This window comes from Alexandromys fortis, unplaced genomic scaffold, assembly GCF_014885135.2.
Source record: "Alexandromys fortis isolate MF-2015 unplaced genomic scaffold, M_Fortis_MF-2015_v1.1 scaffold_43, whole genome shotgun sequence".
NCBI classification, from domain to species: domain Eukaryota; kingdom Metazoa; phylum Chordata; class Mammalia; order Rodentia; family Cricetidae; genus Alexandromys; species Alexandromys fortis.
Genome location: NW_026067928.1, coordinates 4,957,351 through 4,980,453, shown reverse-complemented (window position 1 = coordinate 4,980,453; position 23,103 = coordinate 4,957,351). Strand labels below are relative to the sequence as shown.

Here is a 23,103-nt window from a genome sequence, read left to right as displayed (position 1 = left end):
AAAAGAAACAAAAAAAAAAAAAAAAAAAAAAAAAAAAAAAAAAAAAAAAAAAAAAAAAAAAAAAAAAAAAAAAAAAAAAAAAAAAAAAAAAAAAAAAAAAAACGCCAAATGGCAGTCAGAAGTAAGTCCCATTCTTATGGGGCTCATACCTTCTTTGCAATCAAAACCCCTGAATGAAGGCATGCCAGCCCACACAGGAAGCCTCTAGAGTATTCTCCAACAGTGCAGCTTTCATGGGTTGCAAAGCTGAGCACAGAAGCACAAAGCGGATAGGATGGCACTGGCCGCAACAGATGAGGCCCGGCAGGGCTCGGCCTCGCTCCTCTTAATCTCACTAGCCTCTATCAAGCAATCTCCTCTCTCCTTATCAGCCAGACTTCCAGAAAGAGAACTCTGCACTGCGATCCTCACCTCCACATCTCCAATTTACCTCTCAGCGGCTTCCAATTCCTCTCCCACCTCCACCCCAGAACTCCAACTAGCTACCAGGGAAATCCTCATTTGCAGATTCTGTGTTTGTTTTTCGGTTCTCTCTCGACCTCCTATTGACACTTTTTCTACGTTTAACCATTTGTAGAACACACATCGTTTTATGGTGAATGCAATTTATGATGAATGTAATGAGACCTTCTTCAGAAAAGCCCCACCCCCCGCCCCTTCTCTCTGTAGAGCCAGAAACCTCAGGAAACTTAATCTTGGACCTACCCAGTCAGCATATCCCAGGCTAAAGGACTGCTGCCCACTCACCTGATCATAGTGATCAAAGCAACTTCCTTTTAAAAGAGTATGTAGAATCTATAGAAGATTGTAAGAGGCATCAGGGGCATCACAATGTGTGTGTGTGTGTGTGTGTCTGTGTGTGTGTGTATGCACGTGCATGTGTGAGCGTGCCACAGAGCACATATGGAGGTCAGAGGACAATGTTCAAGAGTCAGTTCTCTCTGGGGATTGAACTCAGGTCTTAAGACTTGGTGACAAGTGTGTTTGCCAAATGACCCTTATTTTAATAACCTCAATGGAAGTGGAAGTGGTAGTCTTCAATATGAATGCTGTTTAAAACCCACATTTCTTTTTTTTATTATTTTATTTTATGTGTTTGGGTGTTTTTCCTGACATATACATCTGTGTATTACTTGTGTCCCCACAGAGGCCAGAAGAGAACATTGGATCCCCTGGAACTGGAGGTACAGATGGTGGTAAGCTGCCACATGTTCGTTGAGAAGCAAACTCCGGTCCTCTGAAAGAGCAGCAAGTGCTCTTAACTGCTGAGCCCCTAAATCCAACACTTCTTTTTTTATATAGCACAATTCTTTATGGATTCTTTGAGAATTTCACATCATGAACCCCAATCCCATTCACCTCCCAGGCCCTCCATATCTGCCCCTCACCCTGCAGCATCCTCCCAAATATATTAATGTTAAGAAAAAAAAAAACACACTCCTCCATCTTTCCCATCTCTTCAACACCTCTGATAATTTATCCAGCAACAGCAAGTCCTTCTAAAAGTGACATAGGGCCAACGAGATAGCTTAATGAATAGTCACCTGCTGTCAAGCCTGGACTGAGTTCGATCTCTGGGACCCACCTGATAGAAGAAAGAAATAGCCTCTTGACCTACACACCCACGCTGAGGCATGGGCATGCACACACAACATTCATACATTCATGCATACATAATCAATAAATGAAATCGCATCACTTTTTAGGTTTTTGAAGCGATACAATCCTGGTATAGGTGAATATCAGTCAGGGCTGATTAGTGCATGCCGGACTTCCTCAAGTTCTTACATTTTGAAATAAGGAACTAGACAGAGACCCTGGGATACAAGCAAACACAGCGATAGTTTATTAAAAGGGAAAAACACTTTTGAGAGTAGAAATTGTGGGGACCAGCCATGATAAGCTAAGTCAGAAAGAAGCTCTTCACTTCCAACCATTATCACCTGGGACTCTGGCCATCGATGAATTGAAATGGAGTCTGGAGTCTCAATAGTTTACCCTGAGACAATGCCTGGCAGGCTGAGATTGCCTGGCCCCCACCCAAGAGCAGACCATTCAAAGCAAATGTCTGACATTCCAACCTCTGTAGATAGGATCATCTGCCAGCGCACCTCACCAGGACACCCCTAGACAAATGTCAGCCAATGAGGGGTCCTGAACCTCAGAGACTCCTTACCCCCACCTTTACCATTATGTATTCCAGGTTGTCCTGGAATTTGCATTGTAAAGTAGAACTCACAGAACAACACCTGCCTCCACCTCTGGCTTCTTCAATTTTAAAGTCTTGCACCACCACACTTGGCAGGGCTACAGATTTGGGGCAACTTGTTTGTGTTTTTATACCCCCAGGATCTAAACAGTAATATAACAAGCATTTAATAGACATCTTAAAATTAATTTACAGTTATTTTTAGAAAGGCCTTGTAAACTAATGTTTGAGAATCTAAATATGATGGATGTTTCCAGAATTCTAAGCAATAAACACACACATAAGCAAAAAGAAACAAACATACGGCTTCATGCATTTGATTGGACAGTAAGGAACAACACAATTCATCTTATGAGACTTGAGAAGTCTTAATTCTAAATAAACAATAGCATTCTCTCCAAATGTACAGGGGAAAATAGTGAATATGATTGATTAAAAACATTTGAAAAATACCAATAAAGGCTAAGAGCATATATCTAAAACTCATAATGACAAAGATTTATTCAGAGTGCCCAAGGCCAGTTTAACATAAAGGCATCTGTCAGTATATGTCATTACATTAAATGATTAGAGAAAAATAACTCGAGCGATTTAATAACAAATATCTGTATGGCCTATACTTCAATATCTGATTATGGTAAATACTCTCAAAACCAAGAATATAAGAAAGTGCTCACACATTGATTTTAAAATATCATATAGCAAAACTATAGTACAGAGTAGCCTGGCTGAAAAGAGGAACCTTTGATGCGTCTGCATGGAGACAGAAACCAGTAGGAGACATGGCATAGTCTGGAGATCCCAACAAGTCGATTAAGACAAGAAAATGTGATAAGCTAAGGAAAAGCAATAAAATAAAAATTAATGTATAATTTTATTATAATTATACAGTACATAAGAAGTATATGTATACTTCTTATATAATATATATATATATACTTCTTATATAAGAAATATTGGTTATACAGAGAAAAAACAATTATTCCTAATCAGACTAATAAACTACTCGGAGACCTGAGTTCCCGAATGGAAGATAAGTTCTCAGCAGCATTTTTCGACACCGAGATGAGAAGATTCCACTCGGAGAAGGAGCAGATGCTGTGAAGTCTCCAGATCTTCCTTGGTGAGTTACAACTTTCACCTTGACTTTTTTTTTCTTTTAATGTTAAGCGGGTGTTTTAAAAGACTTGAAAAATAAGAAACGTACCCTGTTCGCAGATGCGATAAGACATTGTACAGATGTCAGTTCCCCCCAAGCTGGTCTAGAAAGTCAAGTAATTTCAATCAGATACCAACAGAATTATTTGAGAAGCTTTCCAAATGAATCAAAAAACAGATGGGGGAAAAAATCACAAATTTAAATCCAGGCACACACCTATACTTTTAGGACATGGAGGCAGGATGATCAGGAATTGAGGCCCTTGTGACCTATATAGTAAGGCCTTGTCTTAAAAGAGGAGGGTAATTAAAACAAAAAAATACAAATTGGAACAAAGTTATATTACAGCACATATGTATGAAAATACCACAGTGAAATTCAACACTTTGTATGCCAACCTAAAAGAGTAAGACTTAATTAAAACATTCCTACTAGATGGGGCTAGAAATGACTCGGTAGTTAAGGTTGCTCTTGCAGAGGACCCAGATTCAGTTCCCGGCACCTACACGGAAGCTCACAACTGACTGTACCACCAGTTCCAGGGGATCTGCCCACCTCTCCATCTGTGTACACCAGGCACACAAATGGTGTGCATACATTCAGGCAAGAGGTCACACACATAAAATAAAATAAATATACATATATAGTCAATATCCTATATTATAGAATGCAATATGGTGGGAAATCAGAGGCATGTAGGTTGGAAAAGAAGCAACTTAAAAAACATAAAATAACAAAATCAATTTTGAAAAACTGAAGATATTCATAGTATCTGATATTTGATATGCCTCAAAGTAAGCTACAGAGAAAAAAAAACATTGTGTTCATATGGACCAGGATATACTTTTTGGAAGTAGCAAAGTAAAGAATAGATTCGGTACATGGTGCTAGGAAAACTGGAGAAACCAATGAACAGCAATACGACTTTCGTATCACGTGCAAACATAAAATGTAATTTTGTCGCCTTAATATGAATATTAAATCTAAAGGTGTCAAAAGGAAAATACATTTATAGTTTAAAGAACCATGACATTGGTAATCATATAAGCTCAGAGGAATATGACATCAGAGTAAAGAATCACCGATCAAAAAAAAACTAAGTAGAATAAAAATATGAACAAAGGCCTTCAGAAGATATTTAAGACATCTAAGAAAAACAAAGAATTATAACAAAAAGTATGGTACAGTAGGGACTGGAGAGATGGATTAGCAGTTGAGAGCACTGGATCCTTTTGCGGGTTCCAGAGTTGGTTACAGAGGTCCCAGTATCCATATGGTTATCTATATCCATCTGTAACTCCAGTTTCAGTGAATCTGACCCCATCTTTTGGCTTCTTCTGGCAACAGGTACATATATGTTTCACATACACACATACAGGCAAAATACTCATATACATTAAATAAACCTTTTTAAAAAAAAAAACATATGCTACATAAGAAATCTAGTAGCCAGTGGAGAAAGACTATGAGGCGAGGAAACACTGAAGAGATATATAAAGAGAAATTCAACTCTCTTTAATTAGAGAAATGCATGTTGGAACAGCTTGAGAAAGCCTAGAGAGATTCTGTATCACTCCTAGAAGGAGTGTGATTCACTGTGTGGATTGATACTCTTTCTTTTCTGCCTGGCAGGGATATGGACCATAAAATCCGAGTTTGTGTGCTTCCAAGTCTGTAGGAATTTCAGAGCAACCAACGTTTTAAGTGTTCCTTTGCCAGATCACTAAATCAAGGGCTGATGTCACCCAAACACACGAGAATACACATTGCACACACATGCACAAACTATTACACACCCACAGGATTAGCAAGAAAAAGTGCCGTATCGGACAATCTAGGTGACGGTGAGTACGTTGGCTGAATAGGGCTGATGAAACAGCACACGTGAGTGACTTGGAGTCACTGAAACTTTTCACACAGTTCTCAAGCCTAGATATCTAAACTCTGTCTTCGGGACCCCCTCCTCTCTCTAAGGGAGGATCTTTCTGCCTTTCTCCAACCTTCTGCTAGTTGACCAGCAATCTTGGCAATCGTTGCTTCTAGATGCCTTGGCCCAATTCCTGACATCTGCATGCCCAGCTCCACTCTGCATGGTCATCTTCATATCCAAAGTTAGTCTCTGCATTAGGAAATCAATCAGCGGCCACACTAGGGGCCTCCCTTTCACTCAGTTACTGCTAAGAAGACTATTTCCAAACCAGTCACATTCTGAAGCATGGGAGGTGAGAAGTTCAGCCCATCATTTCAGAGGGACACAGAGCACTGGCTCATCACTGGTGTGGCTCATGGCTGGTGTGGTGACTCACTCTGCAAGGGAAATGAAAATGAGGGTCCTGAAGTCTGGCACTGACAGGGGGTCAAGCCCTCAAAGAGGCTGCTTGTGTGCCTGTCCTTGAAGCAAACCTTTCCACACTCAAAAGGATTGATGTAACTGTTTCAAGAGACATATTTTATAGGAAAATGGAACCTGGCTGCAATTTCTCTCCACTGGTTCTAACTATAAACTTTCTTGAGTCTACTGACCACAGGCTAAACACGTCACCTCAGAAACCACAGCCGTGACAACTCACCAGCAACACAAGGCAGGCAAACATTCATTCCAAAGCCATCATTCAAAAATAGTATAGTCCAACATTGTGAAATTTAAAAAATAAACCCTCTATATGTATTGAAAACTGCTAATTTTTAAAAAGATTTCAAAGGTGAATAGCCAATCTTAATTTAATAGAAAGTCATCAAAAGTGAGATAATATAGTCTTTCATTTTCACTCTATTTCATTTACTCATTTGTGTGTGTGTGTGTGTGTGCACGCACACACATGCATGTGCACATGTACCATGATGAATGTGTGAAGGTCAGAGGAAAGTTAGGGGGAAGACACCATGTGGGTCCTGGAGATTGAATTCAGATCATCAAGCTTAGCAGCTGTTATCTTTCCCTGGTGAACCTTCTCAGGTCTTCAGACAATACAGCCCACCCACAAAAGGTCTAATGGGATATTGTAGTGTGCTCATTGCAAATATTCAGGCTGGGTTGTGTAGCTCAGGGGTAAAGCATTTGCTCAGCATGCACCAGGCTGTTGGTTCCATCGCCAGCAATGCAATTACACACATACACACACGGATACATACATACATACATACATACGTACGTACGTACGTACGTACGTACGTACGTACGTACATACATACATACATACACACGTGAAGGCTTCCTCTCTAAGCATCAAATCTGACAAGCACCTGCCTGTTCCCATAGTTCCACGCACAGTATTTGGGTATCCAGAGAAATGATACTGCAGGACCATTTCCCATCGACATGTGGACATGGGGAGCTAAGAGTCAACACCCCAACATCACAGAACCAAGATCTGGTTTTCTAGCTTCAGCAGCTATAGCCCCTTCCTATACTCCCCACTGCCTCTCTCCTTAGGTCCCTTGGTGGGTACCCTCTCCTTCCTGTGCATTTACACACATACACACACACATGCATGCACGCACACACACCCCTTCTGCTTTCAAACTATTTCTCTCCATTGGTCCTCAAAACCACACAAAACGAGAGTTCAGGAATTTAAGACATTGGCACAAAAGGACAAAGAGATGCAGAAGAGAGAAAACAGTGCAGAGACTTCCAAAACATAGAAAGTGGACGGCGCAGAAGGTGTGGCAAGGCGGAATGGGGTTTACACTACAGGGCATGCAAGCGGATGCTGAAAAGGCCGGGAATGCAGCCTCTCCCGGGAAAGACAGAAAGCCTCTCCCGGGAAAGACAGAGCTACATGAAGAGCACAGCTGGCTGCGTGGGGACTAGAAGAAAAGACAGCTGACCCAATCACCAGAAGCTTCATTGAAGCTTTCGACTTAAAGAAGACCCAAGTTGAGAGGAAAATAAAAGCAACAGAGCTAAGTGAAACAGATAGTACAGGATTGCAGAGGGGGAGGGGGGTTATAAAACTCCTGGGAAGCTAATACAGGAATAGCAATCTGAAAAAGGAACAGGCTATGAACAGTGAAACACTGGAAGTAAGCATGGCAGACACTCAGTGTCTAACTCATCTCCACAATCCCCTGACAAAAGCAGGGCCTTGGGGAGAGCAGTAACAAACATATGTAAGGAGGAGCAGTCCTGATTCCCTTGTGAACCGAGTGGGCTTCTGGGAAAGTTCTTCATGGTCCTGGCAAGATTTCCTCATGGTTCCTCAACTTGATGCCTTTCCAAGCCTGGACACACCCCCAACAAGAGATCCTTGATAGCTTTTAGTTACTAGCCGTGCCAAACGCTGAGACACTGGCCACATCTTAAGTTTGGGTTCCCCCAACAGCCCACCTAAGTTGCAATTTTCCCCAAAGTACTTAGTTTTCCAAAGTATTTTACCATCACTTTGGACGTCCCAAGCAGCAAGGGTTGCCGTTAGTGAACTGGATATTGAAACCTGAATTTGAAGTGACTTGGCAATCATCAAGGAGCCCAAAGTCATCTGGAAATTATTAAGCCGAGAGGAGCCATTTCCTTACATAAAAAGGATTACTGTAAATTGCAGTGTGGCCGTCACCCACATTCTCCTACCAGACCTCGGTCTACACTTCAAGAGCATCAGCTACTTGGCAAGTTGTGACTTTCAGGTCCAACAGGCATTTGCCAAGTCTAAAAATGTTTGCACACTGGCTTAAAAACAGACAGTTGTCTAAACTTTATCCTTTGAATAAAATACCTAAAAATGCACTTCCCTGTTTTCATCCTCTATAAAAAGTGCCTCTTTGCTAAAACAGCTAAGCTTTAGAGGGGCGTCGTAAAGCGTCCTTCTTGGAAAAGAACTGGCAATTGTCTTTTCCAAACTGAATACAGCAGATGAGGTTTATTAGCAGGATGACTGTCTCAAACACGCACACACACACACATACACACACACACACACACACACACACGCGCGCGCGCGCACACACACACACACACGTACCCACCCACACACATGGTAATTCAAAGGAGGAAAAATGCATATAAAAAGAAAAGTAGCTAAGACCGACGTGTAAATGCCTTACAAAGACACTAAAAATAATTCATTTGGAAAAAACTTGATACATGAATCTATATTCCCACTTCATCATACTTGATGCCAATGAAAAGAAAAAAGAACACTGAGTATAAGAACATGTGAACGCATTTCCAGAGAGATAAATGTGGAATTCACTTCCTTCAATGTTAAACATCTCCCTTAGGTCAACTAGCCTTACATTTTTCTTATAAATCTATTAATGGGCGTTACGGATCATTTTTTATTTTTTTTTCAGATTTATTTACTTTTATTTGATGTTTACAGATATTTTGGCTGCTTGTATGTCTGTGCACCGGGTGTCTATATTACCAAATGAGGCTAGAAAAGGGCATGAGATCACTTAGAACTGGAGTTACCTGTGATTATGAGCCACCGTGGATGGGGAATCAAATCCTAGTCTTCTGGAAGAGCAACCGGTGCCCTTAACTGCTGGGCCATCTCTCCAACACTGTTATGAACCATCTTAATTCTCAACCTCACTGGATTTAAATCCCCATGAAAGCACATATCTGGTGTGTCCAGAAAGGTTTAAAGAAAGAAGACGCACCCCTCAGTGTAGGCGGTACCATTTCATGGGGTCCCAGATTCTGTACGAGGAGAAAGTGAGCTGAGCACCATCATTCATCTTCCCCCTGCTTCCTTGTAGAAGTCAGTCATCTCACGTTCGTGCCGCCATGCTTTCTCCACCAGGACAGACTGTACCGGAAAGGAGCAGTTCCTTCAACTGCTTTTGTCAGGTATACTCCACCAGTAGCAAGAGGAGCTAATGCAACAAGAATGAACTAGTAGTACACCAGTCAAACTGAAGCTGGGTGTGTAGGAAGGAGAAGATGTCAAAAGCAAGATCCTTAAACAAGATGACTGCTCTCCAGGTGTTTGTCTTTTCTGACTTCAAGCCCTTAAGGATCAACGGATATTTTTACTGCATCTGCAGGATGGCCAGGCAGTGATGGCATATGCCTTTAATCCCAGAACTCAGGAGGCAGAGATAGGCAGATCTCTGTGAGTTTGAGGCCAGCCCTGTCTACAGAGTGAGTTCCAGGACAACCAAGGCTACAGAGAAACCCTATCTTGGGGAAAAAAAAAAACAGAGAGAGAGAGAGAGAGAGAGAGAGAAAGAAAGACAGAAAGGAAAGAGAGAAAGGAAGAAAGGAAGGAAAAGAAAAAAGGAAAGAAAGAGAGAGAGAGAGAGAGAGAGAGAGAGAGAGAGAGAAAGAAAGAAAGAAAGAAAGAAAGAAAGAAAGAAAGAAAGAAAGAAAGAAAGAAAGAAAGAAAGAAAGAAGAAAGACTGCTGAGGAAATGTTAGTAGATAAAATGTTTGCTTTGAGGACTGGAATTTATATCCCCAGAACCCACATCAAAGTCAGGCAGGCATGACAGCAAGCTGAAATCCCAGCATTTGGAACACAGGTCATGGGGGCATGCTGGCTAGCTGACTAGCCTGAATGGGTGGGTTCCACCTCACAGTGGAGCAAGATAGAGGAAGACACTCAACACCAGCTTAGCCCCTCTGCAAGTATTTATGAACATGTGCATACACACACATGCAAGCAGACATACACAATACACACACACACACACACACACACACACACACACACACACGGAGCATTCCAGAACAGCCAGAGACCAGTCTAGAGAAAAAGAAGAGGAGGAGAAGGAAATGTACATTTGGTTTGTTGATGAAGGCTCGGTGCCCACCTGGTGGCACTATTTGTGGAGGTTCTGGGAACTTCAGGGCCTTGGCTGGAGAAAATGTATGTGTGTCGGTGTGTGGGGGATCCTTGAGGTGTATATCTTATAGGTCCCTCCTTTGTGTCCACCGTGTGAGCTGCTTCACAGGCTCCCTCTTCGTGTCCACCATGTGAGCTTCTACATGTTCTGCTACATGCCTCACACCATGATGTTCCAACTCACCGCAGGCCCAGACACAGCAGAGCCAAGGATAACCTTGACCTTCTGATTCCCCCTGCTTCCACCGCCCAACTCTCAGAATCACAGGTGCAGCCCTCACTGAGCCCAGCTTGTATAGCTCTGGGGAACCAATCTAGGGATTCCTGTGAGCTAAGCAAGCGTTCTACCAACCAACTCCATCTTCATTACCACAACTGAAGCTTCCCCTCCCCCACTTTTAAATTTAGTTCAGTTGTGAAATAAGAAAACTTAGCAAGAGAGCTTCACGTACAGGAGGAGCTAATAACTGGGCAGGAGGTATGCATGTCAACATAGCAGTTACAGCCACCAAAAATGCCACACAGCAGGTGGGCAAGCAGAGAGGGAAAACAGAAGCCAACCAGCTCAGCCAATGATAGCCTTGAACTTTTCTAGCCGGCAAAGCTAAGGTCAAATACTGCTTCGACCAACAGTTCTGCCAGTATGAGCTGTGTGGTTTTGGAAAGAAACTCAACATCTCTGAGCTTCACCCTCCTCATTGATTTAAAAAGAAGTTATAATGATAGCAAGTGCCCTTTAATATATGTGACAGTCAGGAAGAATAGAAAAAGGACAAGGTGAGAGAAAATCACCGATACAGACTTGGGTGAGCATCTTCATTCAGACTTCCTTTGCCCTTCATCTCTGAACAGAGCTCCTTTGAAAGCTTCCATGCTTAGATGTACATAGTCATTCAGAACAATTCCTCTAAAAATGTATGTAAAATGTAGCACTACAAAAATATAGGGGGTCCTAGAGTCTGTGTTGGAGCAGGAGGGAAAAAAATTGCTGTTCTCAAATGGCCCATTGCTTATTCCTTCCCTCATCAAAGGACATCTTGAGATACGGCACAAGGAAGCATGGAGTTTGCCATCTTTCTGTCCCTACTTCCCATTTACTGGGATTACAGGTCTGCATCACCAAATCAAGCTATTTTTTCTTTTATCTCTGGACATAGCAAAGGTATTTTCTGCACCTCTGGGTGGTGGTTTGAATGGGAATGGTCACCATCGGCCAATAGATTTGAATACTTGGTCCACAGTAGGGAAAACTCTTTGGTAGGCCATGTAGCCTTGTTGGAGGAGGTGTGTCACTGGGGGGGGGAGGGTGAGCTTTCACTTTTCAAAAGTCCACAACTCTCACTCCTACTTAGATTTCTCTACACTCCTTCCAATTGGTGGATAAAGATGTAAGCTCTCAGCTACCGCCCTAGCGCCACGCTTGCCTGCCTTCCTGCCTGCCTGCCAGCTGCCATGCCTCCCACCATGGACTCCCCCTCAGAACTATAAGCCCCAATAAACTCTGCATTAGTCATGATGTCTAATCACAGCAACAGAAAAGTTACTAAGAGCAATCACACGATCTGGAACCAGTGAGCGCTTTGACATAAAGAGACTCCCACAGTTTCACGATGCCGCTCTGTCCACAGCAGAGGAATCAGCTGCGACGGCTCACCTCCACTCTTCAATTTTTCCCATGTGGCTTCCTTACTGTATTTGTTTCTTCAGGGGCATGTTTAGAATTGATTGAGCAGAGTCAATTTCTCATGGTTTGAACTTGCTTTTTAATAACCGTGCCTAGAACTTGCTCAATCTTGAGCCGAAATGAAAAAAAAAAATAAATAAAAAACTAAATCCTAACATGACAAAATTAACTTCTCGTGCTGAGTGAAGCTGAGCCAGGAAAAGTCAGTTACATCAGAGGCTAAAGAGATTTCAAGTATTAGACATTAAAGGACATGCACTCTTTAATCTGTTTGCTTGCTCAGGAAATACTTACTAAGTGCACTATTCCGAGCTTGAAAGCGAAATGAGTCCTTACTCATAAGACACTAAGGTTCTGGTGAAATTACCAGACAAAACAGATAAAGTATAAAAACAAGTGACGGTGAGTGTCGTGAACACAGAGCCTTCACTATCATCTACATTCATGTGCACAGCTCACACACACACACACACACACACACACACATTATTAAAAGGTGTCCTACATGGCATGGAAAGTCAAAATGACTAGCTACTTTAATCTTCAGTTATTCCCTCTTCTAGACAAAACCATCACTAATCACTTAAGTCAACTCATTCTGGTGTAGTTCAGCCTCACAACCCCTTTCCATCCTAGAGGGTTTTATGCTTCTTTATGTATACACCTAAATAAAATAAATATAAAATCAAACATTTACTGATAATAAAGCATACATAAATTTATTTTAATACATTTTCTTTTATATACATGGAATCAATCATTTATTACAGAAAACTAATTCACATACTAAGAAGTTGATGTGCTTTTTATATAAAGAAATAAATGTGAGAAGAATAGTTGATATTGCAGGATAGTTGATATTTTTATTTTAGAATTATCACTGCTGTAAGTGCTGTTTCACATAAATATGTAGGGCAAAATAGCAGAGGCATGCATTGAGCTGGCTCAGGAATTCTTAGAAATTCTGTTCTAATCATAAGCCAAAGTTCATTTAATGATTTCTGTTATTGTTCTTTTATGAAACTCAAGTCAGCCATCCAAACTGCAGTTGTTGAAATCAAGCATCCCATCACAATAAAATTCAAGGCTATATTAATTTGATAACGTAACATGCTGAGAAATGATGGTGGGAAGCTACTAAAAATCTTTTCTTTTCCATAACTGTCATGTTTCTGTCCGAACAAAAGACTTCATATGTATGGTAAGAACACTTCATTTCATAACACGTCCTAGTCTCTAAGGTAAGCGGAGGTGTTCCTGCCAGCACCCATTAACATTGCATGCCCTGATGGCAATCAAATTATCTCACCGTGGCCAAGAACCTCTTACAAATTCTCCCCACTAATCCCACACAGGGCTTTTCTAAGATCTATCCTGCATGCCCTTCCATCCCTATGATACTTGAAGATGGACATAATGTCCTGGCACTGCATACCATCATCAAGAGACACCTGAGCCCTGGGCTGAACACGCTGTGCCCAGGGCTGAGCAGCAGTCTGCTAGTGTGTTATGTGTGCTGCTGTATTAACCCTTGGGAAAGGCTGCTGGCTTGGGCTGCTGTGATTCATCTCTAGGTTTCCTACGCACCTCATCTCTTTAGCAAAGGAGCTGATTGGCTAAGCCATTCTGGTTCAGTGTTGCGCAGATACGACAGCTATTATCCTTGTGAGGCTTTCAGCACATCAAACAGGTTTTTAAAGAAACACACCCAATAATTACCTTCGGAAACTAAAGAGCAAGCACAGCTATGTGTAATTTATCACTTCTTCGGGCCCCGACACACTCTTGATAGGTAACAGGCTTAAGATCTAAAAGCAACAATTAAATACGCCAGCCTTCTGGCTGGACATACACACATATTCATTCATCAAGCATTTGAGATCTGTCTGTCCAGAACTTGTAGGGCAAGACAGCACTATGTCTCAAGTCTGAACAGGCGCTTGGTATCCAGGGGAAGAGGGAATGCAAGGAGTACCAAAGCAGATTGGGTCAGTACACACCCTCCTTGTCTCACACACACACACACACACACACACACACACACACACACTGGAAAGAACTTGAGGACATCTATGTTCTACCAGTTTCTGAAGAAACACCGCCATCTGTGACTCAGGTTAGCCTTGGTGACTCACTGAAATGAGGCAACCCTCCTGGTCTTAACCTCGCCTTCCTCACTCGTGAAAATCCAAGGAGTCGTCTGTTACCTAAACGGGGAAGACACCCAATGCTCTGAGAAGAAGCACAAGAACCATCACTCATCTGCTCATGAAGCGGGAAAGGCCAACACTCATTTCAAACTTTAGCCAAAGTATCTGAGTCCTGCTCGGGACAGTGAATTCACTTCAAGCTGTTACACGTCCCCTTTGACTTAGGGGTCCTAGTCTGGGGCTGATCATGGATGTTGATGCACTGCAGGAATAAGCGTTCCGCTCCACAACTTGATGAACACATTCATGTCTAGTTTTCAGTCACCAGTAGAAGATTCCAGTACAAAAGTGCTGGTTCCCTCCCAGTTCCTCAGGAAGCTCCTTCAGCCTGTTGTTCGGGCTTCCTGGAATCAGGCTATTCTGGTTCCTATTCCTGAGAATCTGTTCCATCCCAAAGGATTTTAGGAATTCCCTGACCTCTCGCACCTCTTCCTTTCCTAGGCTCCTTTTTGTTTAATTTGTTAAACAGATACTTTGTTCAAGAAAGGGTGAAACGGTCTCACTGAACATAGCGGACAATGAGGACTACTGAGAACTCAAGAACAATGGCAATGGGTTTTTGATCCTACTGCACGTACTGGCTTTATGGGAGCCTAGGCAGTTTGGATGCTCACCTTACTAGACCTGGATGGAGGTGGGTGGTCCTTGGACTTCCCACAGGGCAGGGAACCCTGATTGCCCTTTGGAATGATGAGGGAGGGGGATTTGATTGGGGGAGGGGGAGGGAAAGGGGAGGCGGCGGTGAGGAAGAGACAGAAATCTTTAATAAATAAATAAATTAATTTTAAAAAAAAAGAAAGGGTGAAATGTCATATAACGAAAGAGGGGGAAATGTCATTAGGACACTTCTTGGCTATCCAAACCCACGAGAAATCGATGCGGTCTGGAGTGCTAACAAGCCACTTACAGAAGAGGTGGGACACACTGGACCCTTCTAGACATGAACTTCCTAGAGTGAGAAACACAGGCTATCTTGACTGATGCGCTGCAGATTTAGTACAACAGGTGTGCACTCAACCTACGTGTTTCTCGGTATATAAGACATTTTCTCAGTAAGAACACACTGCTATCAACCACTCCTTGAGCTTACGTTGTATGCATAGTTCATGTGTTTGAAAGCTACCACATCCCAGCCTAGTAGACAAGTGTGTTAGTGTCTCAAAGGCTGCCCTGTCTGACTCCATAGGCCTACTTGGGCTGTCCCTCAGTATGCAAGCAGCCTTTAAAGCAGTGATCCGGTGGTGCTGTCAATCACCAGATGGTGATGTTGGAATCTTCACCAAAGGCCTGCAGCAGAGTCTGTACTACTCTCCATTGGAAGAAGAAACGAGCTGTGATCCTCAAAATGCTGCATTTTAAATCTGTTGAGCTCTAGCTGTAAGATTTTGCCTGTACTGAGCAAGCACTGCCAGGCACCACACCAAATACTCAAGGAAGGGATACTTTGGTGCCCTCAGCTCCTCATCTCTGATGGAAAAGCAAATGCTGCTGTAACAGACAGTAAGAAAATGGATGATCTCTCTGAAAGACAGGAAGTGGCAGAAGCAAAGGTCTAAGTTCAGAAGGAACTTCACATAAGGGCGATTTAACCTAAGTATGGAAAAACAAAGAATTCCTAACTTATGGAGTAGTCCATACCTGCCATCATGGAGGGAGGAAACTGTATGGTGGGCATAGGGAGGAAACTGTACAGTAGGCATAGGGAGGAAAACTATACGGCAGGCATAGGGAGGAAACTGTACAGAGGGCATAGGGAGGCACAGGCAGTTCTTATGGAGAACATCGCTCTTCAGTCAACATCTCATTAAACTGCACAAATACCATGGGCTTGATAGGAGAAAACTACACAGTTATGAAGAAAAGGACCAACAATTAATAATAATAAGATAAATAAATGGGATCAGGTTGCAAAGAACAATGAGTGACATCTTAAGGATTATGGACTTCAAAAGTTTCATTTAAAACACTTACAAAAATGAAAATAAATAATGTTCATATGACTTCTCAGAAAATAAGGAACTGACAAGATCAGGCTTATGCTTGGAGAAAGCTTCTATAGAGAGCCGCTATTAGGACCGCCTAGATGGCTTTCTATGCTTTTTAATGTGTGTCTATGTGTGTGTGTCCATGTGTATGCATGTGTGAATGTCTATGTATGTGTTGGTGTGTATGTGTGAGTGTATGTGTGTGACATGTCCATTGTCACAAAGAGTCCACAGAGGCCAGAAGAGGGCATCAGATCCCCTAGCGCTAGAGTTACAGGTGATTGCAGTCCAGGACCTAAACTCAAGTCCTCTGCAAGAGCAAAGGCAAATGGAGGGCTGTGGTTCAGTGGTTTTCATAACAGCCATACAGACCAAGAAGTGGAGATGATTCCAACCCACCATGGACAGATTATATTTGTTGAGCATGAAAAGGAAATAACGTAAGGCATGGAAGTGGGGTAGAGCTAGCACCCCATTGGTTACACCTGATATTTGTCTTATTTGACCATGACTTGCACAGTAGGATGCTTGCGATTGACTGAGACATGGCTATTTGTTAAAAGTATAGGTTACCCTCTTTGTATATCACACTAACTTCACCATACCAAGAAACTTTATAATTCAACTTGACAAATGAAATTATACGCATTGCTACGATGTGGCGGTGCACATCTTTAATCCCAGAACTCGGAAGGCAGAGGTAGGCAGATCTCTGAGTTCAAGGCCAGCCTGGTCTACAGAGTGAGTTCCAGAACACAGAGAAACCATGTCTCAAAAAAAAGAAAGAAAAAAAAAAAAAAAACAAGAAAGAAAATTACACCTGTTACCAAATACGCTTCTCTGAATTTAGAAACAGTTTCAAATGGATATTTGTCAAGCTATCTGCATTTGAAAAGCACCGGTACACATTCATGAGACTTTCATTTGACCTGAAGACGGCACTGGTGTGTAGAGAACATTTCATATCTTACAGACCTCAGGGGCAGTCATGGTTAGAAAGGATACAGTTCAGAGAGAAAGAGGGGTAGAACTTCAATTCTACCAATAGTAGACCTGGAAAGTACAATTTTAAAACCAAGGCATTCTTTAAATTCTTAAAATTCTTTAGCAAGAGGCAAACAAAATAAGTAAGAGGACAGCGAGAGAATGTCTTTGAAGGGTGAGGGACCAATAGGGAGCAAACAAGGATCCGATCCGGGACTCTTATTCTGGTGCTGGACTTGGCAGTGTACCCGAGCTGGCACCCTTCGATCCCTTCACAGGATGATAGTGATACCAAAGGACCCAGACCCCGAGATAAGAGGAAGGACAGGTGAGCAGGGAGGAAGTGAGTCAAGCAGGCCTGGTCTGTGCCAGCCATCCACACAGCAGCGTTCAACACTCACGCCTGGACGGCAACATGAACTCACTAAACTAGAAACCAGAGACCAAGCGAGGCGAGGAAGAGCATTTCGGGTTTTCAATCTCATCGGTCTTCTATCTGCTTAAGTTAAGGGTTTGTCCCTAAGCAGACAGAGGCAACTATTAGGTACAGGAAATTAAAAGGTACAGCAGAAGCACACTAAAATTAGTGAGCCCGTCTAGGCTGTGTTTTCTTCCACTTCACCACCTACCTACTCCGTGACCTTGCCCGGAGAGTGTTGGCTGCAAACCATTACCTAACTCAGTTTTAACCAATGTTTAATCATAAACTAGCCCTGCTACATTATAAATATTCCAAACAACGTTTCCGCTTAGATGATTCATCTGACATCATTCTGTGGCGTTATCTTAAAGGGCACCATGCCTGCATTTATTTCCATTGCAAAATTACTCCCTGAGTAGACAAACCTCTTTAGGATTCTCATTCTTCCTAAGAATCTCAATATAACTTAAAATGAAGGAGAAGAAAGATCAACAGAATGACAACAGCCCTCACATCCCGCTTGCTCCATAGCTGCTCCCCCCGCCAAAATGAATGTGAATAGCTTTAACTTTGATTGTAAGAATGACCCATTAGGGATTTGTCGTCACAGAGAGAAAATGGAAGTGGAGAGTGCACACTGACGTGGAGTCCAGTCATCATTTAAAGTTTGACAAGGCTCTTGGACTTTCTCGCCCTTGGGAGGGTCAACACTGCAGCTGACGAGGTGGGGTAGGGAGCCCAGTGAAAAAAGTGAAGCAGCGAGGCTCAGTCCCCAGCTCCAGCACAGCAGAAAATAGAGTTACATAGACAACTCTAGGTGAAGATAGAATTGCAGGCTATGTTCTGTGCAATGTCACAAGTCATAACATACAATGTATACATAAGATGTATGAATTGGAAGCTTATGTAGAAAAAGATCAACAGAAAGAGCAAGATAGAGCAAGAACATTAGCACCAGGGAACTTGATGTCAGTCTCCAGTTTGTGTTCCAAAATGACAGAGAAACACTTGATTTTTGAATTAAGGGTCCTTGAAAGCAATAGGTTGTGATGGTCAGAGTTAGACATTCTATTGTTTTGGGCAACAATATTTTAAACACAAGTTTAATCATAAAGAAAACACTAACAAGATAACCAGCTGGCAACACTTCAAATGCACAGAGAACTCCTAAGGAATAGTTGACAAACATTTTCAGTAGAGGCCAGGTGGAGGTGGCCCATGCCTTTCATCCCAGCACTCGGGAGGCAGAGTCAGGCAGATATCTTGCCTGCTCTACCAAGCAAGTTCCAGGACAGCCAGGGCTACACAGAGACACCCTGTCTCAGAAAACAAACAAAAACTTAGGTAGGAATATGCGGACAGGTATGATAGTGCATGCCTTTAGTGCATCCCAGCACTCCGGAGCCAGAATAGGTGATCCCCATAAATTTAAAGCCAGCCTGATCTACACAGCAAGTTCCAGGCCATCTATAGCCTCACAATGAAACCCTGTCTCAACAAAAAAGAAATATATAAATACAAAAATTATTCAAATTTCCTCAACAAACACTGAACAGTAGCCCAACTGGTGTGTGAGGGGAAAGCATTTAATTTTAATTTCTCTCACTATATTAAAGGGATCTGAGAGTAGCTTAGAAACACTGCACTCTTCGTGAATAAGGAATGTACCAAGTTGCCAGATTACTGCTGCTAAGCCTTCCCGTAGACTGGGATAGAAGGGAAGATGAGTGAACACACTTGCCAGGAGTTCACAGAATGCAATTTTTTTTTTTTACAGAATTGTAAGCATGCTTAGATAAGCAAACAGTAGCGACTTTCCTAAGATCTAGAAAGCAACCACTGGTGGGAAATGATCTATATCCACAGTTCCACAAAGAAGCGTAAGTCTTGCAAACCTAGAAGTTGAATGACCAAAACCTGTCAATCAACCAGGAATCCTGTACAAATGAAAAACCCCCCCCAAATCCCTTCCATTTCCCCTCCCCTCCCCCATCCTCCACACTCAAATGAAAAGGAGAATGATGAGTTTAACTTGCTCTCTGAAATTCTACAGAGCAAACACCATTAGTGGAAAATTCCAGGTGAAGCCTCGACTTTTCCAGGTTTGTGAAGGAGCAAAGTTATTTCTCTTCACGACATTGCTGGGATTTTTCCACTCTCATTTCCATTCTGAATACAGTGTTTATAACTTCTCCCGCCTCCCATGCCCTCCCTCCCATCTTTCTAAGTCACCTTGAGACAACTCAAAGTTTCATCCCATAAAGGCACCAAAAGCCAGCTTCTGAGACATCCCTACTGTCTAGAAAGCAATGCCACTCACATCTCATGTCCTTTCACTGAGAAGTAAAAATGTGACATCACTTAACATTTATTGTTTTTATTTTTCCCCAAATAAATACATAAATACATGTTTTTTAATGGGTATGTGTGTGTGCGCGCGCAAGCACGGGTGTGTGTGTTTGGAAACTAAAAGTCAATGTCAGGTTTTTTCCTCAGTCTCTTCTTGGTCTTTTTTTTTGTTTTGTTTTTGTTTTAATGTTCAGTGTCTCTTGCTGAAGCTAGAACTCCCCACTTTGGCTAGGCTAGCTGACCAGATAGTCAGCAAAGTCGCATGGATCCCTCTCTCTCTACATCCTTGTCTGTCCTGGGGTTGCAGTGACTTCTTACATGAGTGCTGGGGATCAAAACTCAGGTTCTCAAGCTAGTGAGATCTAGTGGGCCACCTCCCCAGCCCTACGTATGTTTCTTTAAAGAAAATAAAATTATATATGTATAGGTATATACATATATACGTGTGTGTGGTTTCTCTGACATTCTTCCTGGAATTCTTCCTTTTCCCAGGGACTCTTTAAGCTTAATTTGAATATTTAAATATGTCATTGAGGGACTTGGGTGTGATTAAGGGGTAGAGCTCTTGTCAAGCATGCCCAAGGCCTGGATTAAATTCCTAGCGATTGGATAAAGTAACATGTGGCACCAATAATTCCAAAATGACTTCAGTACTGGTGTAGGAAACATTTTTATAACATGAAGGAAGTCACTGAGATGCCCACATTTGGAAGGAGTCTTTTGACCCATCCGAAAAAACATCTCAGTCTGGAGAGTCATCACAGTGCTAGAGCACAGGAGTGGGAGGAGTTCAATCACAAACATACATATGCGCACCCCTCTCCCCAATTTGTCAATCCCAGAATAAATAGCCTAGTCCGAAGGCAACATAGGGGCTGTCTCTCCTTCACAGGAGTGAAGGGAACGAAAGACCTTATCTGTGAGGCACAGCTGGAATAGCAAGACATCTGTAAGAGCCTAGGATGGTTTAGCTTTTTAACTCCAGAGCGGATGAAGGGTAGACTCACCCTCACACTGAATACACTGTCTACCCAGGTGCCTGTCAGGTATCAACATCGCAAAGAAATACATCCAAGGACCCCGGCCTAGCTCTGTGTAGCTTCCTGGGAAATGCTTTCACGGAGACGTCTGAGGAGGGTCCTGGACTGGTCCTCTGGGATGCATGGTACCAAAACCTAGTGGGCAAGCGCTGGGAGATTCGCAAGAAAGTTCGAGGAAGGACAGGCATCGGGGTGTTGGAAAGGGAGGAAATTGCACGGTGTCCCAAATTGCCTCTTCTTTACTCAGCTGGGTTCACCGGACATAAGCTCAGATTGCCTGGGAACCCGGTCACTAAAAGACTCCAGACCCGAGGGCGCAAACTCTTCTGCAAAGAGCTGTAAAAGACACTCACCTCTACCCATCTCTGAGCCTCTGCAAATGCAGCCGAGCAATCGGCCTCGGCGTCCTCCATCCCTTCCATCACTAGAGCAAGAGAGGGGAGAAAGCAGCTAAGTGGGTGCACTCCGGGACCCAGACGCGTTCCCCTCCCTTTGTTGCGACGTGCAGTTTAAGTTCAGTAACCTAGCAGAACTTGCAGGTATTGCTTTCTCAAAACTCCTGAAATCGGATCAAACTCAGCGAGACTGGGGCAGGAGAGAGGAGGTAAAGAAGCTGACTAGAAGCGGTGCACAGAGAGAGCCTGGACTCCTGGGAACTTCAAAAGTCGTAAGCTCGGGCGCCGCCCTCAGCAGTGGCCCCGCCCCAGCCCACCCCCTACGTTCCGGTCCTCGCCCGGGTCCTTGCTGCCACCACTTTGGTCAGACTATCTGGGCGGAGAGATGCTCCCCAGCCCGCATCCTTCCCGCCTCTGCCAGCCTTCCCTGTCCCAGGCTCTCGGGAGGCGGTGCCCCTACAGCCTGCGGCCTGACATACCAGGAATAGCTGCACACAATTGCACCTTTCCGGGCCAAGAAACTTCCCCCGCGGGGACGCGGAGCCGCCTGGCCTGGCTGCCACTGCCCTCCGGCTCCACGGAGCCAGCTGACCCGTCCCAGACGCTCCGCAGTCCCCGCGACCCCCCAGGCTTCCGGCCGCAGGTGAGGGGTACGTGCTTGGGTACGTGCGGCCGGTCCCCTAGCCGGGGCTGGCTCCGCTCCGCCCAGATTGCAGGTGGGTCGGGAGGAAGAGACCTGCCTCTTCAGTTGTCGCCTCTGGCCACAAGAGGTTCGGTGAACCGAAAGAACTTGACTTTTCACCCACCTCGACACACACACACACACACATGCTGGGCTCAGTTCTGGACATTGGACCGCCTTCTCCCGGAGTTAGTCAAAACTCTGACCCCTCGTGGTGTGTCAGCGGTGACGGGTTACACAGTATGAGCAGAGGGCCTGAGTAGGTGCGGTGTGCAGGGACAGATCAGCGAGGTGCACAGGTGGTCCAATGCCTGTGGGCCCTAGGGCCTCGCTCCCGCCTTGGGAAACCCCAACCAGGCCACCCAGGACTTCACCTTGGTAAAATGATAAAAATTGGCCCTTCTTTTCTGGAAGAGAAGCAACTTTTCATTCTCATTTTCCCGATTGGCTGTTTATTTGGAGCGTGGGGGGCTAAAGAAAGGCTTAACACACGGCAGAGAACCTAGTCTAAGGAAACAGCCTTGCTTCTTCTGTACTTCATGATCGCTAGCGGCTGGCCTATCTTGTCTGCATACAGACAGTTTCAAAATCAGATACATTTCAGCCCTAAATATTCCACGAACCAGTTCGTCTTTAAAGGACATTCTCCTGCATTGTCAGAATACCATTGCTCATATAACTAAATAAAGCCAATAAAATTGCTAATTCATAACCAACCCAGGCTCGGGTTTCCCTATCGGATCCCAAAACAGCTTTTGTGGCTGGACTTACCTAGACCAAGAGGCAATCAGTGAATCTACATTCCATCTGATTGCAGAATTTTTACCCTAGAAGGGCCTCCTTCTCCCCCTTCTTCCTTTTTTGGAATGGCATTGTGCGTTGAAAAAAGCAGGCTGCCTTCTGGATTTGTCTTATGGCTTTTTTGTGGTGTCCTCAACATATTTCTTTCTCAGTATTTCCTGCCTCCTGGAAGTTAGATCTAAAGACTGGATTGGAACTCATTTGCTCTTATGAATGAAGACCATCTGGATTGGGGTGACGGTTTCTGTTTATTCCGCAGGTTTATTTTGGTTCAATCCTTTTTTTTTTTTTATGTATTGGCACCCGCTGTAATCAGTGGGTCTGTTTAGAAGAGCTGGAGCTGGCTGACAAGCTTCGGGGATGCAATTGTTCCTGCTGTGGTGGGAAACCATTG

General features: G+C 43.4%; 1 protein-coding gene across 11 annotated transcripts in view; it reads right to left on the bottom strand.

The window, feature by feature from the left end:
• The window catches only part of Lmo7 (LIM domain 7), a 184,686-nt gene extending 163,257 nt beyond the window's left edge, over positions 1–21,429 (bottom strand). For 3 of the 11 annotated variants that reach the window (XM_050144685.1, XM_050144682.1, XM_050144690.1), the window contains exon 1: positions 21,185–21,420. In XM_050144685.1, coding sequence (XP_050000642.1) covers positions 21,185–21,253 — 69 coding nt within the window. In that variant the 5' untranslated portion in view covers positions 21,254–21,420. Of the gene's footprint in view, positions 1–21,184 lie in introns of all 11 variants that reach the window. The other 8 variants (XM_050144679.1, XM_050144684.1, XM_050144680.1 and 5 more) reach the window with 5 other exon arrangements.
• Between the last annotated feature and the right edge of the window lie 1,674 nt (positions 21,430–23,103).